Genomic DNA, 18742 nt, shown 5'->3' with positions numbered 1-18742 from the left:
AGAAGCCCAGACAGGTCACCTGGTTGAGCAGTAGCCCCGTAAATTGAGGCTGTAGTCCTCGTTCGAGGCGCTCCAGCCTGCACCCTTTGCTTGTATGTATCAGGCATAACATTATGACCACTGACAGATGAAGTAAATAACATTGACCATCTTGTGACAATTCAACGTTCTGCCGGGAAACTTTTGGACCAGGCTTTCATGTGGATGTTACTTAGACATTTACCACCCGCCTTGACCAGACCAGGCACCCCCACCCCATAGCAATGACACACAGAGGCCCCTCCCCTCAGCCCATAGGACCCAAAGGCCCCCACTAACAACACCTTGTTGCCAGACACCACAGGACACCCTCAGAAGGCGCATATCCGTTCTCTGGTGAGTCACAACTGTTTTGGAGACACAAGGGAGACCTACGCAATATTAGGAAGGTGGTCTCTCTCCACTAGTAGCTATCAAATAAAGGCACAGAAGGTCTTTTAGTCAAGTGTGAATCAGCTTGAAGTCATGCAAAAAAAAAAAAAAAGGAGCAGTAGACACAGCCTGTCACATCATCTCCACTCATGGCAAATCTGGCATTTATTTTTACTACATCACTCCCAACAGGCCATACCTTGTGTTTTTATTCTTGTAGCCTGCCAGTTATTCACAGCCGTCACTAGGTATAAATACTACATAAGCTACAATTAAGTCCAAAGTGAGAACCAGTTTGTGTGATGCAACATGCTTTAACTTGATTAGGCCTAAATTGTAACTTTGAAAACACAGCTAGGCTGTCTGAAGTCCCAGCTAACTCTCTTCTTCTCCCTCCTCCCATTTACTCTTTCCACCTCACCATCATCTCCCTCCTGCTTTTAGCTTCTCCTCTTTGCAAACCTCCATTTGCCGTATTTACTCTGTCAATAGCAACACCGCGTTTTCCACCCCTCTGCTCCGTGAGTCAATGTGTTCACGCCTCCGTTGCTCTACAAGCAAACACGGTCGCATTTGGTGGCCCTGTGCAATGGCACGCAGCGCGCACGCGACCCCAGCGGCGTCCCACGAGCCATTAACATCAGAGCCAAACTGCCCCCTTCTTATTTGTGTTCAAACTGGGTATCTTAAATAAGCATGTCTCGTGTAAATAAACTCGTGGAGGGACGAAGCAGTCGGGCCGATGTTAGGCTTTAGTGTTTCGGAACCGCAGGCCTAATTGGTGAGGGAGAGAAAGAATTACGGAGTGATTCAGAGCTTGAGCAGTCGGACTGAAGGCAAACAAGCAGCGGAGCAGCATTACAGCATCCAATGACAGTCATATTCTCGCTTTTAAATGCACACAGAGAAAGAGAGAGAGAGAGAGAGAGAAAAAGAGAGAGATCTGTATCTGTTAAAAAAAAAAAAAAAAAAGCTGTGGCGGTCTGTGTGTGGAGCTCAACAGCAGCAGCAGCAGCAGAGCAGGCAGCGCGGTGAAATTAGCTCTACCTGACATCTGTGAACTATTAAAAGGGACTTCAGGTAGCACATGTTGTCCACATTAGCCTGAACTGAGATTTACATTTCCACATCTCCACAAAGCATAATAAACAATCAAAGGGGGCGTGTGCGGGCAGGTTACCATCGGTGACCACTGCGGAGGACTTCTACCTAGCGCTGATTGGAGAGCAGCACCGTGTTCGGCTCCACGGAGAGGACAAAGGGAGCGTGTGTTTGTGCGCGCGAGGATTTCTCAAAACTGGAAAAGGCGCCCGTAGGTGATGCACGCCGACCGATATGACGGCAACGGGGGAAAGTGAATTTGCTCAACTGCTGAATTAATAAAAAATAAAAAAAGCTTATTTGCTTTAAAGTTTTTCTGCAACTTTTCCACTGGACTAGAGTGAAGGTTACACTCCCTCTGTGGATTAACATCACACAACATGATGTTAGAGATTTAACTGAGGAACAGTAATATGTAAAAGCGGTTAAAGTAGCTCTACCTTGACCAACCGCAACATTAAAACACATTCATGCATCAGTAGAAGTAAAACACATATTGTATTACAGAGTTAACTTACGGGCCTTTTTTTGGACTTCTGGCCTTTTGCCAACATCACTTATGTTAAATGCTGACTTTTACTTGTGAATGGCTATTTTTACGTTGCTATATTGTTACTTTTGCAATGGAAAAGATGTGAATGCGCCTGCAGCTATTGCACTAATATATAAATATATATATAATATGATGTTGGAAGTCTAGTCTGAAATATGTGCGCAATTCCACAACGAACATAAAGTTCTAACGCCGTGTAACAGTACTCTTTAAATGTTCTCGATTTTTATGAAGAACATTTGGGGGGGGGGGGGGGTGTAGGGACAGAGCAGAAGTGGGAGAGTCAGCAAATTGAACGGAATCCACAATTCACCGGATTATTGCTCAGTTGTTGGAAATGAGATGAGCGATACAAATCAGAAGCTGATGTTTGACAGCAACTGTTGCTCTGCAGCAGTCTGCTGTGCTCTGCTCTGCTCTGCTCTGCTCCACTCTCCCTCCTCCTCCTCCTCCTGCTCCTGCTCTTGGCCAGAGGCAGGGAGGTGAGCTTGCTGGGTTTCTAGACTGCTGTCTCCCCCTATTGTCCAGACGGTGCAACTGTAGGCGTGGATCCGGAGTGGTGGTAGCTGCTCAGAAAGACAAGAAAACCGTTTTAAAAAGTTGGAACATAAACCGTCTATGGTTGTTTAGGATCCCAAATGTCACTTTATCCGTAGTTTGATAAGTAATACATATTATGGTTTGATATTCTACCTGCTGCAGTGGTTTTTTTCATTCAATGGTTTCCTTCGTATGTAAAATATTTCACTTTGTGTCAATTTAAGTTTGTGGATAAATATTCCAAACGTCTGATTAAATGTTTAAAACCACTGCCTCCTTATAAAGTCTAGAAAATATCGATAGGAAAATCTAACAAAATTGAAGGCAGCATATAGAGGCTGGTGAGCAGCGTGTGTGTGTGTGTGTGTGTGTGTCAAGGAAATGTGTGTTCCGCGCTGGTTAGGAGAGGGAGAAAACGGGATCAAATTCCTTGGCGTCACGCGTTCCCAGCCAATCAGAATCGGGCTTTCCTCAGAATGGCAAGCCGTTATAAAGCCCGAATGCAAAACGTTTGCAGTTCAAAGCACTCACGCGTTCTGGGGATTGTACTCGGGGAACTAGAAAGGAGCTCTTTATCGTTTCATTCTACAGAGTTGAAAACAAACTCCTACCAGCTGGCTCTTCTTTTTTTTTTCTTTTTTTTTTTTGCCCTTGCAAGTGCGGATCCGTTTGCACAAAAACACGCGGATCCAGGAAGCCTGCAAGAAACTCGTGCGTAAAGACACTCGCTCTCCAAGTCCCTTTACGCACTGCACCGGAGCAAGAACTTTTCCACTTTTGCGCCTTTTTTTTAATCCATCTTGAAAGACTTTGGCCATCCTGGCAAGGTAAAGTCAATTTACAGGCTTTTTTTTCTCTCTTTCGCTTGAAAGAAGAAATAGCTTCCCGTTTTCACGCGTAATTTGGCACCGACAAGTTTTTCGTATGAATCTCCTCGACCCCTTTCTGAAGATGTCGGAGGAACAAGACAAGTGTCTTTCTGACGCCCCGAGCCCGAGCATGTCTGAGGACTCCGCGGGCTCCCCGTGCCCGTCCGGCTCGGGCTCCGACACCGAGAACACCCGGCCGTCGGAGAACGGGCTGCTCAGAGCGGACGGCACCCTGGTCGACTTCAAGAAAGACGAGGAAGACAAGTTTCCCGCTTGCATCCGCGACGCCGTGTCCCAGGTGCTCAAGGGCTACGACTGGACCCTCGTGCCTATGCCGGTGCGCGTTAACGGATCTAACAAGAACAAGCCTCACGTCAAGAGACCCATGAATGCCTTTATGGTGTGGGCTCAGGCTGCTCGGAGGAAGCTGGCGGATCAGTACCCGCACCTTCACAACGCGGAGCTCAGCAAAACTCTCGGGAAACTCTGGAGGTAAGTGGGGCTGCTCTCCTACTCGGGTTTTACGCACCGATTTCAGATGCGTGCATTTCAAATTTCGCCACTTCTCTCGCAGCACGCATGCACAAAACCACCTTCGGTGATTTATTTTAAAGCTGCAGAAAAATCACTTGCACAGATTAGTTCATTTAAGTTTTGTAAAAGTGCGTGCAGTATGGATTACATAAGAAAATTGGAAGTGTTTCAAGTGTAATAATTTTACATTTTACGCACAGACTTCTCAATGAGGGGGAGAAGCGGCCGTTTGTGGAGGAGGCTGAGCGGCTCCGGGTGCAGCACAAGAAGGATCACCCGGACTACAAGTACCAGCCCCGGCGGAGGAAGTCGGTGAAGAACGGACAGAGCGAGTCGGAGGACGGCAGCGAGCAGACGCACATTTCCCCTAATGCCATCTTCAAAGCTCTCCAGGCGGATTCCCCTGCTTCCAGCATGGGAGAGGTGCACTCTCCTGGAGAACACTCAGGTGAGAGAGGACGAAATTAAAATGTATTTTCTTTTTTTTAATCATTCAGTAATTAGACCTTGTAGTTAGTGCTTGGTTGAATGCCTTATGTCCTTCCCTTTTCTTCTGGGGAGCATTCAAAGATTTTAAATGAGATTAATAGTTAATTAAAACAACTTTATCAGTTTTCTAAGAAGTGCTAAACTTAAAGATAAACAAAGCAGGATCTCATCTGTTGATTTTTTTTCTACTTCCAGGCTCCCAAGGCCCCCCTACCCCTCCCACCACCCCAAAGACTGATGTCAGTTCAAGCAAGATGGACCTAAAGCGTGAAGTCGGCCTCCGCTCTCTGCCCGATGGCCCCACCGGCCGCCAGCTCAACATCGACTTCCGTGACGTGGATATCGGCGAGCTGAGCAGTGATGTCATCTCCCACATCGAGACCTTTGACGTCAACGAGTTTGACCAGTACCTCCCACCCAACGGCCACCCGGGCTCCGCTAGTGGCCCCGGCAGTGCCGCGGCAGTCAGCTACACCGGCAGCTACAGCATCAGCAGCGGCCCCCCGGTCAGCCCGCAGGCAGGAGGTGCCGCGGCCTGGATGGCCAAAAGCCAGAGCCAGCAGGGACAGCAGCAGCAGCAGCACACCCTGACCACCCTGGGCAGCAGCGGCAGCTCAGAAGCCGCCCAGGCCCAGCACAGGACCCAGATCAAGACAGAGCAGCTGAGCCCGAGCCACTACAGCGAGCAGCAAGGCTCCCCTCAGCACGTCACCTACAGCCCCTTCAACCTGCAGCACTACAGCCCCTCCTCCTCCTACCCGGCCATCTCCAGGCCACAGCAGTACGACTACTCCGACCACCAGGGGGGAGGCACCGCCGCCTCCTACTACAGCCACGCGGGGGCGGGGCAGGGCTCAGGGCTGTACTCAACTTTCAGCTACATGAGCAGCCCAAGCCAGAGGCCCATGTACACGCCAATAGCCGACAATACGGGGGTACCCTCCATTCCCCAGAGCAGCCCGCAGCACTGGGACCAAGCTCCGGTTTACACCCAGCTCACCAGACCCTGAGCCGCCTGGCAGACTGAGAGACAAGACACACAAATACAAACACACATGTACAGCCACACACATCCAACATACACACCCTACACTTTACTCCAGGGAGAGTTCTACCCCTGAATCAGACACTTGAATTCGAAGAAGAGGAGAGCTGGACTTGTGATTGGCTCACGTAGTGCCTTGCTATTGTATCATGATAGAAACTATATATATATTTTTAGAGAGATGAAAAGACTTAAAAAATCCTCTGTGAGGACTTATTGATTGTCGATATTTCAGTAGGTACTGTGTATGTTTCCTTTTGTTTTTCTCTTCATATGCTGGCAGTTTGTAACCCATGGGGGCATGGGGGGGGTGGGAGGGGGGAGGGCTGGGATAATTATTCTGTACCTGTAGATATTAAACAAACAAAAAAAAAAAAAGCTTTATATTTTAACCAGTTCGGCGACTAACCACTTTGGGTAGTGCAGGTTCTGGTCCTATGTCCGATCTTCATACAAGGGTTTCTGTTACTTTTTCGTTGCTTACTCTTTTCGTGTGCCATTCAGCAAGTATGGTTCGTACCTTAAGCCGTTACGCCGTTGAAGCAGTGTGTCATGATCGTCCGAAAAGCTATTAAGCAATACAAGAGAAAGAGAAGAGACTCGGTTCCACAATGATGTGCTGTCTCGACAGTGGGGTAGGTGGGGGGGCCGCGGGGGTGGGTAGACTGCCCCTTCCACCATCCGTGCCTTGGATTTTACATTTTCCCGAACTTTTTTTGTATACGTGTGTGTGTGTGCGCGCAATGGCCACAGCTGAAATTACACTTACCCTCCAACAGCATGTGTTTGACAGCTACAGGAAGTCACCTTTGACCCCCTTGGGTGTCCCCCGTTGCAGTCGCCACCCCCACCCCCCTCCATGCTGGTGTCCAACACGCTCCCCTCGAGCATCCCCCCAGGTCAAATCCAGTTTTAACCTTTTATTTATTTATTAGCGTTAACTTTATTTCAAAGTAATTATTTTGCATACTATTCTTATAACTAATGAATTGTCCTCTTTGCGATGTAGACAGCATATAAATCCCCTCCCCTTTTTTTTTTAAATTTTGATTTTCAACCCAGGAGGTACTTAGACAAAAATGGTACATGCTGTAATCGTCTTTTTTAATTTATCTTATCTAAATGTCTATTTTAAGTATGTATTTTTTTTCTCTGAGGGTCAGGGGGACTATCTAACACAATGCGTATGGATTATTTGTTATTTGTGAATTTTTTCTTATGAGTTTGACTTTAAACTATGGCTGAAAGAACTGGAAAATGGTATCTCAGTTACACAGATTTTTACAGTTTTTCCTGTTAGGCTTTTTTGTTGATGTTGATGTTGTTGTTGTACGAGCGATCACCAGAAGGACCGTCCATCCTTTCTGCTCTGCGAGCTCCACTTCCTTTTCTTATCGAAGAACTGACGTTTCCAGTACTTTTTTTTTTCGTCCTCCTCCTGCGATCTCGCCATGTATTTGTACTGTCTTTACAGAATCTTTTGTATATGTATTTGCAATAAAAAAAAAGAAAATGCTATTAAAAAAAATTACGTTTTTCATTCATCTCAACATGAAACATGGGATACATTTACTTACGCAACGGCGAGATGCTGAATAACATGACGCCTAAAGCAAACGATGGCTCTTGTTTTTTCCACATGCCAGCGAAAGGGTTAAGGTTAAATGAAGAGTGCCAAGAAGCAGCGCCGATGTTTGTTTTCCCAGAAGCCTTGTTTTTTTTCCCTTCTGCTTTTATTTTCTCCGTCCCTCTCCCCTCCGTCAGCTGGTAGCAGCAGGGGGTTGTGAGGCTCTGGGGGACCCGGAGAGAGGGGGAGAGAGAGAGAGACAGAGGGAGGGGGTGGGCACTCCATATAGTGAGCGTGGTAAAACTGCTGGAGATATATAGAATTTATTACAAAGGCTAAAAGAAAGTGGGCTGGACAGTCACGCTCAGATAAAACCCCGGTAGGGTGCGCGGAGGTTGCACGCTGCAAAACAGGCCTGCAACGCTGACTTCTATTTCAAGCTGTGCGCTCCATGCGTATGGCGGATTTGTGAAGAAAAAAAAAACAACATCCACAACTCCAACTGGTGACATTTGCATACAAATCCTGCTCAGATGTGAGTTTACCCATACAAGCTAATGATAAATCTCTGCAGAACTAGCCATCCCCTCTTGTCCTACTCTTTATCCAACTAAAGTAACAAAATACTCGTTTTGCAAGTGAAAAGAATTTTGATTATTAAGTAAAAACATTTAGAGTTAGATAGTGGGCCCACATATAAATGCTGTGGTACGTTGCATTGGCCAATATTCACCTCCCTATGCTGCTGTGTGCTGGGTAACAATATAGTAGCGACATCAGTGGAAACAGGTTGGACAGTAGCAACGGCGTCGTGAAACTTTTTGACATTCAGAGTCGGAGCATTGCTACAGCAGATGCAGCTTCTGCAGTTTGCAAACTATAACACTGTAACTGAAACTCACCTTGAGTTCTGGGTACTGCATTAGATAAATTAGATGTGTTTCCTCCTCTTATTTGAAATGCTCCGTGACACATGGTCTATAACTTGACCTTAATCATCTCAGTGTCCCCACTCTTGGGTTTTATTTCCCACAATAGCTACTCTTGCCGCTGACATTCATATTGCCGTTTCTCAGTATCCCCAGTACTTGCATCAGCTACGTACTGGGGCGAGCTGTTGACAGGGCCCACATGCCAACGTGTCCTTGAGCAAGACATGGAACTACAAGTTGCTCCAAGTGCCTGGCACTGGTGTGTGCACATATGTGCTTCTGTGAACGAATGGGTAGATGTGTCATTGTGACTGTAAAGTGCTTTAAGTACCAATAGGTACAAAAGCACCATATAAATACTAAACCATTGACCACCATACTCTACAGCATGCTATTACAGTGGCCATGTTTTCAGAACCATAGCACCAGCTTACCAAAGTATTTGGACAGGAGCCAGACCAACCAAATTGTTCCCCGGCCTTTCTGTTATGCCAAGTGTCTGCTGGCTGCAGCTACATATTTGTGCACAACCTTGGGGTTTTCGCTGCAACAAAGAGAATTAGCACATTTCCCAAAATGGCTAATATGTCCTTTGAATGCAAACCCTAATTTTCCAGTGGGTGTTGAACATACCCTGGGACAAATAAAATAAAGCTGATTTCCTTGACCACGGGAAAAATATACCAAGCAAAATATTCTTGGATAAAAACCTTGTAGCAGTATTGAATTGTTGTTTGAGCTTTACTTCTACAGACACTGCGTGACACCACAAAGAGGGCCATATAACAATGGGGCAGCTGAGTGTCGGGGAAACTTCCTCATTACGGCGCTGTGAAGTTGTTTCTGGTGTCCCTTCAAGCAGAGCATCTGTTACACAACAACTAAAAGTATCCCAACTAATTACCGAATAAAAAAGCAACAACAGCAGCCATTAAAACTCCATGTGCTTTTCTCAGTGGTCTCTCATTCATTTTCTGAATCGTAGATTTTGGATATCTGAGTGGGCACGGGCTGCTCTAACGGCAGTCTCCTCCTTTCGGGTCGCCCGGAGCTGGCATCAGACAAAGTTCAAGGAAGGGAAACACTGAGTGATGTCAAGCTGTCAGGGGAGCAAACACCATGTTCATACGATGTGGATGACGTGCTAGGCGACACCCTCAATTTAAGAGTCCAGTGGCTGAGACAGATATGAAGCCAAGACTCGCTCTGTGCTTCATGAGTACTGATGAACTGCAGTGTTTCAGCTCAGTCATCATGACGTTTATTAAACAGTGCTCATCTATCACAAAGTACTGGATAATAAAAGTCCAGATTGGGCAACTAAAGCTACTTTAGGCAGATCAACACAAGCAGTTGACTGATATGTGCCTTGGCATGCTTACATCTGCTGCAACACGATACAGTACAAAAATTGCAAGAACACGTAGAAAGTATCAGTCTGTACATGAGAACAAGAGCATGTTCCAGTCAGAGAGGTGACAGAGTTCAAATGTCATGACTGCTTGGAATAGAGCAAGGTGCAGGATGAAACTGTAACACTCAACATTTATTTTTATTTTTTTTGACACATGAATCACAGTAATGAAAATCATTAAAACTTTAACTGTAAATGAACAAAAATTAAAAACTAGGACCATAATCTAAATATAGACAAGGGTGGAGCCTGTATAAACTGTACATGGTCACTCCAAGTCCGGTGCGTTCTGTATATTACCTTGTATTGAGATGGTGAGGTGCATTTGCGCAGTGTGGATTAATAAATGAAGAAATAACAGATGTAAATTTGACCGTGTACAGTGTTAAATACAGTGCTCTATCCCTCATATACTGAGATAATGACAGGAGAGCTGGAGTACGAGAAAGAAAGAGACAGGAAAGTAAATTAAAGCTGTGAGCAGCCTTTAGCAGGCCCTTGCACCTTTCTTGCATGTCAGGGCGTGCTGCAGTTTTCTTTTAAGGTTATATAGGTGTCTCCAGCCCTGCAGTGTTAGTAGGTGTTGCACAAAAGGAGTTACGCATCAGTGGCGTGCCCACTATACCCGGTCATTATATGTTATGATGTTGTGTATGATGTGCAGAGCCAACCATGCAAATGCTGTGTAACTCGGACAATGTTTGTGACGATGTTTGCCTCCTTTGATAAAATGTGAGCAGTTTTGGGCACGAATGTGCTTTGCAGTGAAAACAAGCTCAGGTTTCAAAGCGAAACGCCAAAACTGGCCTGTGCCAGGACAAAAAAAAACGTTGAATGAAATCTCATATTTTTCACAATGAAGCATCCTCAATCCAATCCAATCCAATTTTATTTGTAATACATTTAAAACAACTGAAGTGCTGTAAAGAAAGACCCAAATTAAAACATATATATATATATATATATAAAACCTCATTGAAAAACAATAGCAACCATACAATAAATACAATGAAATACAATAAAATAAAGTCAACATCTTACAGGGTCTCAAATGGCAAAAAGAACAGACTTAAAAACAGACAGAGAAGAGGCCTCTCTAATGCGCTGAGGCAAATCATTCCGCAATTGTGAAGCCGCAACAGCAAAGGCCACAGGTTTCGTTTGGTCTTTGGCACGCTCAGGAGCAGCTGATAAGCTGATCTGAGAGAGCGGATGGGTGTAAGAAGGTGTAGCAGCTCAGAGAGGTAGGGCGGGGCGAGGCTATTGATAAATTTAAAAGCAAATAAATTATTTTTTTTAAATGGATCCTAAAATGTATGGGCAGCCAGTGGACTGTGGCTAAATGGGGAAAATGTGCTTGTATAAACAGTACATATGCCAGTTAAAAGACATGTAGAGATGTTAGGCACCATCTGGAGACGGGCAACAGACGGCACACTAACCCCCACATCCAATGCACTACAGTAATCGAGTCGAAATGGGACAAAGACATGGATTACCATCAACCGTAAGGTGCTGCTTCGAAAGAATTAGCTTTATTTTGGATGGCTGCCACAGGTGGCCTCAGGTCTTAAGGTTAAGATTTGTTTGCGATGGATGTGGTGAACCCGGCAGGTGGAGTACCATTGAAGCTTGACAATTTGCTATTCAACACGCTGTTCAGTGCAAACTCATAAGCTTCACAGTTTGGCATTGCACATGATGTTGACCTGATTTATTCCGGACAACATCATGAATTTTGGAGGAGTTTGTTCAAGCACATTGCTATTAATGGCAAAAAACGCACCAAAATTGCGCAGTAAATTCATAGTGTCTGACTTCCTGTTGGGTTTTGGGTATGGCTACAGGAGTTTATTTCTTCTACGAAGTCTACGGAGGTCACATGTGATTGCTGAATTCCGTACATGTAGGTCAACTGAAGGGCAAGGTTTCTGTAGGTGGCACCAGCAAACTATTTTGCCTCATCCAACCATCGAACGCCAACCAAATATCAATCTCCGCCATTTCTGATGGATGTGCCAAGATTCGGGAATTCTAAAGCCTACCTAGTACATCAAAGACAATACGAAAAAGCATGCCGTCCAACTATGATGTTCTCTGGTTTACTCTCAAGGAGCAGTTAAAGTAAAACTCCTCAGAATAGGAGTACATTTAGTGTTTCCTGCAAGAGGCTTTTTTGGGAGAATGTGAAATGTAGCTAACAAATTTTGATACACATAGGTGAAACACTACTCTGTTGAAATTATAGGGGGTGCTATTTAGCCAAAACCTTGTATTGGCCTTTAAAGACATCAAATATAACAATAGGATGTCATACAACTCACGCTGAAGCCCTAACAAGTGTGAGATAGATAGATGGCAGGATCTCGAAGTGGATAGCAGGCAGACTGTAGTCAAGAGCAAGCAGCACATTGTCCCATCTGAAAAAGCCATCAGTCTCCCCAGTGCTCGCATGTCAGGGGAAATGGTAGTAACAAGCACAGGACAGATGACATGTTTCACATGGATGTTTTCCACAGCCGACGGCCAAGCAGACAAGTCACGTCACGCGGGAGGCATGAGCACGGTCTCGTCACGATTGGCGCGATCAGTAGGCCGAAAGTGGTAAAAAGAGCTCTGATGTTCAGCATCATCTTTTAAATGACTAATAACATTGTCTTCACTTGCTAGGAAAAACAGACGAGACCAAAAGACTAACAATCTAACCTTTCACAAAGAAGTCTACTTTACTGAATCCTGCTTGGAAGACGAATAAGCTCTAAAAATAAGTAAGAGATGTCATATACAGAATATGGCCGATTAGACTTGTACTCAAAGCAAAGCGGGGCAAGCGGCAGGTCATCACACTGAACATGAATCAACAACAGTGACAAAGATTTAACCTCTTCTACACAAAAGTGAGGTGTCACGCACTGATGTCAGTCTGCACATGCTTTATCACAATATACATAATGTTCTGTTCATGGATCTCTCATTTGCTTCTGTTGAAGCACGGACAACAGACAAAGTGAAGCGTGAGTTTTGCGTTTCGGTGCCACGTCCAGCTGGCACTGGCTGACTCAAACGTCGGAATTCATCTTTGTTCATCTGAGTGGACATGCATGATCAGCCAACAGAAAGCCCAATGCAAGATTAATACTGCTGACATTTTGAATGTATTGTTTATTTCAATGTTAGGAGTCTAAAACAACTGAAGTCAAAAGTCTCCAGTGTTAAAACTCAGAGTTTTGCGTGCCCACTCTCCACCCCATCACCTTTCTAAGGTCTTGCACCAAACAAGAACGTACCGCTTCATAGACTTAAATGAACTTAAATGTTAGCATGTCTGGAGTTTAAAGGGAGTGTTTCGGTCATTCGGCTCATTAAAAGACTTCCGGGCAAAGAGAAATTAGTTAAATCTTTATATGTTATTCATAATGTCTGAGACTCCATAATCATGTTCATAAACTCCTGTGTTTCAGGCTCCAGACACGACGGCAGCTCCGGCCTCTTTTGACCAGAACACACAGTTCTACTTTAGAACACTGCAAACTCTTAATGAACAATGTTTGTCCCATTACAGGCATTTGTAGGACACTGATCACGGGTGACAATGCAGGTCAGCGGGAACTGAACCAGAACTAATCATAGAGGCATGTCGCTGTGACGTCAGCTGCCCTGACTGACAGCGCTAACTGTAGCCTGTCGTGCTGATTATCATCCGATACCCTTCCAGACGGATCGTCCGGTTATAGGCTTGATACGGCTGACAATTAGGGACCACACTATTGTTGGAGCAGTGCGAAAGTTTGAAAGACGGAGCATGACAGGCCCTGGGTTTGGTTTGAAGCAGGGCAGGGAGGGTTGGGTAAGAAATGTTTATCTCATCAGTTTCTGAGATCACTACAGATGAAATAACATGGTGTGGTGTAGGGTGGAGTGAATGTACCCGGAGCATTTTGGGAAGATAACTTGATTTCTTCCTTTTCCTGCTGCTCTATTCTTTGTCACGTCTGCTTTCCCACGCCTCCCACCTTCCATTCACAATTTCACCTGACAATTCGTGCAGCGATCTGTCTGCTTATGTTCTTCAAGCCGGTCGGCCCCCTGTTCTTTTTAATACCACACCATGGTGTCGGAATCAGCCATATTCAGCACTCCCCTCATAACCATTTCAGACATGTCCGATTCAGCCCCAGCTCCAGCTCCAGCTGAAGCGCCACAAAGAAACTGAAGAGCACTTGGCAACCCCAATTCTCCTTGTCCTTCCACCGGCAATGCTAATGTGCCACAGTCTCTTCAGGCAGCCATGGCAAGCCTCCACTGTGTAGATGCCCACCAGCAGACTCTAGAGAATACCAATGTTGTGCCCGCTACGCCGCTAACTCACATTCAGCCTGCACGCCACCATTGCCCTCTGCCCGTCGCCTTGGTCTCCATTTCCTTGTCACAATTTTCTCTGGCCTAGAAAACTCCCGCTCCCACGTTAGGCTACCCTTACACCCCTTAGGTATCTCCAACACTGCGCACCAAGACATTAATTTATTCAGTCCATTGCTGCCTCCCCCTAATGTGACAGGAAAGTGAACCATGCTAAATATATATGATATGGACTTGATTCAATATATCGTGAAAGGGTTTGCATATTTTAAAACATGTCATTTTATATGTGATATTTCAGTTTTTAGTGGTGTTTAATGAGAAATCTAGTAACATGCTCTGCAGAAGTTATTTAAGACAGTTTTCCAGTAAAAAAGAATAAAATTAAAGAAGGAATATCAAAATTTAAGCTGGTAGAAATTCCAAAACAATAATAACTGTCCAATCCTGCATCCCTTTGCCAGTGTTGATGAGTCTGTGCAAGCTGAAGCCTGATTCCAGTGTTGCTTGCATAAACAGCAGTTTGTCTACGCAGAACCGGGGGCTTAGAATGAGAGCGGCGGGTGGTGTTAATGTGGGCAGTTTTCCCAGGAAAAAAAAAAAAAAAAGACAAAACAATTAATATTCTAAACCAATTCCTCTCAGAGAATCTGCCCCCTCCTGAACCCATGGGTGGTCTTTTCAAATGCAAAATACGGCACAAAGACTAAACAAGGGTAAGAGACCTAGAGCCTGTGATAGAGACACACAGAGAAAAAAGGGACAGATGGAGAAAGACAAAAAAGGGGGAGAGACAGAATATGCCAACTAACAACTTTGGAAAATGGAGGAGTGTCAAACTATGCAAGCATAAACAGATAAATGACTGAAAAATGTACGTGGGAAAGGCTGTTGACAAGCACCAAGGAAAATCTGATTGGGCTCTAATTCTTTGGGATTTAAGTTCTAATTGTGTTTGTGTGTGCATGTTTTGTGTGTGTGTGTGTTGAAGAGAAGAAACAAAAAAGTGGATGCGGAAAATCTGTGTGTACTTGACGAGGTACTGTAGCTGTGTTGTGGTGGTTTTCATTTCTGCACGCAGGCAACGTGCCCTAATGAAACAATGACTTTAATTGCGCTTCTGCTGCCATCCAGCAACATGGGAAAATAAAAAACACAACGTGAGCCCCGTTCTGAAAATCAACTCATTATTAAAAACAATGGCGAGCTGCATTGTTTTTGCTAATTTAGCCGAGGGGCAACAAAATATGTAGTGTAAGAGTTGGCTTTATTGCACACGAGGGCTGTTTTTACTGCATGACTCTGACCCGCTGTAGTCAAAAGTTGCCAATACATAACCTCTACTATTGGTAGTTTAGAGCGCACAAATGCAAATAAACATGCAGCATGCATTATATTACATGCTTTTACCCTCTTTTGTGTGTGTGTGTGTGTGAGACCGCTCCTCTTTGCCTTTCCTCGTTTCCTTTCCGGACCCCATCTTGGCCTCTGTGTTTGTGTGTGTGTGTGTAACTGCGTGTGTGTAACTGTGTGTGTGTTTTTGTTTGTGGTGACTGACCCCTCTTTACAAACCCCCTGGCCCTCCCAAAAAGCTACTTCTGATCACAGCGGAAACTGTACATCAATGTGGAAAAACCAGTCTGGAAGTTTTTACTGCACTCATACACAGCTGGAGGCTGTAGCACAGGGTCCCAGGTCTCCCGTGGAAACAGGCAACTGTGAACTGAAAAACTACCAGTGGGAAGCTGTGATTGTTTGGTGCAATCAGAGTGAGTTAATGCGGTCGGGATTTAAAGTGTTTATTATAAACAAACAAATGGGTCACCACTCGGCTCTCCACCTGCTTGGATGCAGTGGTGGAAGACGCAGTCAGATGCCGTACTTAAAGCAATAATAATAAGAGACTTTTTTGGACATTAAATTCTTTTGCTGAACAACACACAACAGTTAGTTTTGAGTGATACTAGCGAAATCTAAAAGAAAATGTCACGGCATCTTCCCATGAGTGGGTCGAGCAGCGTAGTTCTACAAAAAAATGGTTAAAGAAAATGAATATTAATGTTTTGGCACGACCAAGTCCTGACTATAATCCACTAAAAACATTGTGGAGTGAAAACTGAGACTCGCTTCTGTACTGAGGAATGGGCCTCTGGACAGCTGATCAGCAGTTACTGGAAATGTTTAGTTGCCGTTATTGCTGCACAAGGGCTAACATACTTTTGCAACTCATGGATATCAACAAATTACAGTTTCATTTGTTGATTCGGTTCTCTTTGTCTACTTTCAGGACAAAATCTGTTTGAGTCGTTTTTATGCAGCAACAGAATGTTGTTAGTGGGGTCCTTTGGGTCCTATGGGTTGAGAGGAGGGACCTCTATGGATGAGGCTTGTTCCAGTGCTTCCCACAGATACTTGATCAGTTTGGGATCTAGTGAATTTGGAGCCCAGGTCAACACCTTGTGATGTTTTTCATGTTTTTTTTTGTTGTTCCTGAACTGTTTTTGTATGAGTGCCTGTGTCAGGCTGCATCCTGCTGTGTCATTGCTATGGGGTGGGGGAGCCTGGTCCGGTCTAGGTGGGTGGTACATGTCTAAGTAACATCACTATTTTTCGCACCAGTGTTGCAAAACAAACATTTCTGCTGAACACATTCCACTTCTAAGTCAACTTTTTAGGTGGGCATTAAATTAAATGATCTGTGGCGATGTATGTATTCACATACCTCAAAATATCAACCAGAATGTAACTATTTTGAAACGTACAAAAAGGTTCCAGCCGTGTGAAATGTGTAAGAAATGTAATAGAAGAGGAAAATGAATCCAACCTCCATTAACAACACGGCATTCTTTCTATAAAATAATATGACCAAGATGGACACACACAGGCAACATCGCTTCCGGCCTCATTCAGCCTCAGCCAAACACTTGTTTGAGAAACTCGTTTTGCCATGTCAGTTTTGCTACTTCTATATTTCTGCCTTCCCACATGGGCCAAGCATGCGCAGAAGGAATGTTTTCATTGCACCCCAAGAGAAACAATCAAATCAAGTGCTGACAGAGGAATACCACCCTTCCCAATACGACTGAAAATTCCTTCAGATCATGGGAGTCTGCTCTGATTGAAATGGTCACATGAAGTATTTTTGTTGTGATTGGACTATTATTAGCAGAATACTGGTGTTCATGTAAAACTGGTTATTATGGAAGCTAAAGGACCTCCAACTTCCATTACACCGTGACTTTAAAGGTCAGGTATACTCCTTCAATTTGCTCCTGGGCAGAATGCATACTCAACTCGCTCTCTTGCACGATGTATAGTCGTGGCATTTTATTCTCCTCTTCTTTTGACATTCAGTATGTACATTGTTTTCCACAAGCAAAGCGCCTTCCATTATGTCATTCAGCGTTTCCAGATTTTTCCATTTCACCCTCTTTCAAACAAATTATAATAAATCTACGTTTACATTGACTGTCCTTGTCCCGTGCAACTCTTACCACGGAACTAAAGCTTTGGTTCCATTGCAGGCAACGGGTATGTGGATTCAAAACATGTACTCCTAACAATGTCAATAATAAAATGCAGTGACCATGTGAGTAACGTGAACCTGTTGCTGCTGAACTTGCGTCGCATGCATTTGCAACATCACCAAGCTATCATGTACAATGACGTACTGTATAGAGTTAATTTACAGATGTCAAAACACTCTCTTGTGATACATCGATGCATGAGATTAAATGTCTTGCTCAAAGGCAGACAGCACTTGCACAGTTCATGGGTCGGAAACATTTCATCCACTTTCCTATCCTAGATTTTCAAAAGCCCTCTTGGACTGCAACCAGCAGCCTTCCCTTGATCACATGCCTGTTACCTCCACATCCCAAACGGTCAGTGGGCTTTATGGGGGTCTTGAATGTTCCACCAGGGGTCTTGAATCTTTCTAGTGGTCTGTAAATTGGGGAGGAAGGGCTTACTATTATGTTGAGGTTTATGAGCTTGTAGGGGCCTTGACAACTGGCCAGTGCTGATAAATCCCTATGAGTTATTTCACAGCAGTAGAAACATTTCGCTGATGGAGAAATGAAAGTGGACGGCACAGAAAATTCCCTCCAGGCTGCGGCAGCTTACATGCAGAGAGAGGGGTCGGGGGTGGAGGAGGAAATGGTGTGCATATGTAAAAAGATATAAGCACTTACCGTTGTGTGAAAAGGTAAGTACGCCATGGAAATAGTTGGGTTTTTGACATATTTGGACAAGCAAGCCTTTGATCCATTTTAGAAAGTGTTACTGAAGATGATCTTTTTGAAAATCTTCTCCCATCATTTAATGGACAAAGATATCATAGATGTACCCTTGGTCTTAAAAGCCGAGCATTGCCCACTTAGTGTAAAATAAAAATGTTTGTAGTTGTTTTGCATAATGGTTCACCGGCCTCTAATATTGACTTGCTTGTTTGGGTTAGCTTTGATTTTTTTACCAATTGTTCATGCAAGTTTCCTTTGTTCGCAAGATGTTTGACGGCGAACACCAGGGTTTAGTCTACTAGTCTTTCAACTCCCCTTGCCACAGGGGAGGAATCTGAAACAGGATTTAAATCCATGCTTTGACCAGGGCCATTCCACGACCTCTCTTTTTCAGCCATTCCTGGGTGGATTTGCTGGTGTGCTTAGCATCATTAGCCCAAAGCTGCACTTCTGGTTCAACTTCAACTTTCCAACACATGGCCTCACATTACCTTCAACTGCGCTTTTTGATACGCAGCAGGACTCGCAGGTAAAATCAATGACAGCCAGTTCACAACGCTGCAAAGCAACCCCAAACCATAACATTTCCACCGCCATGCTTCACGGTCCGGTTCTTCTCCTGAAAAGTGTTTGGTCTGCACCCAACATGTCTACCGGTACTGTGGCCAAACAACCCTAACTTTGATT

The 18742-nt window shown here is 44.5% G+C and overlaps 1 protein-coding gene across 1 annotated transcript; it reads left to right on the top strand.

Moving 5' to 3' along the window:
• Positions 1–2938: 2938 nt before the first annotated feature.
• sox9a (SRY-box transcription factor 9a) lies at positions 2939–5862 on the top strand. Its single transcript, XM_084568299.1, has 3 exons — positions 2939–3966; positions 4209–4456; positions 4693–5862. Exons 1-3 carry the CDS (start codon positions 3530–3532, stop codon positions 5505–5507), a joined length of 1500 nt encoding a protein of 499 aa, XP_084424425.1. The 5' UTR covers positions 2939–3529; the 3' UTR covers positions 5508–5862.
• The last annotated feature ends 12880 nt before the right edge of the window (positions 5863–18742 follow it).

Source organism: Chelon labrosus (assembly GCF_963514085.1).
Source record: "Chelon labrosus genome assembly, chromosome: 19".
Classification (NCBI taxonomy): domain Eukaryota; kingdom Metazoa; phylum Chordata; class Actinopteri; order Mugiliformes; family Mugilidae; genus Chelon; species Chelon labrosus.
Note: the sequence above shows the minus strand (reverse complement) of the source record. Positions and strands in the feature narration are given on the sequence as shown.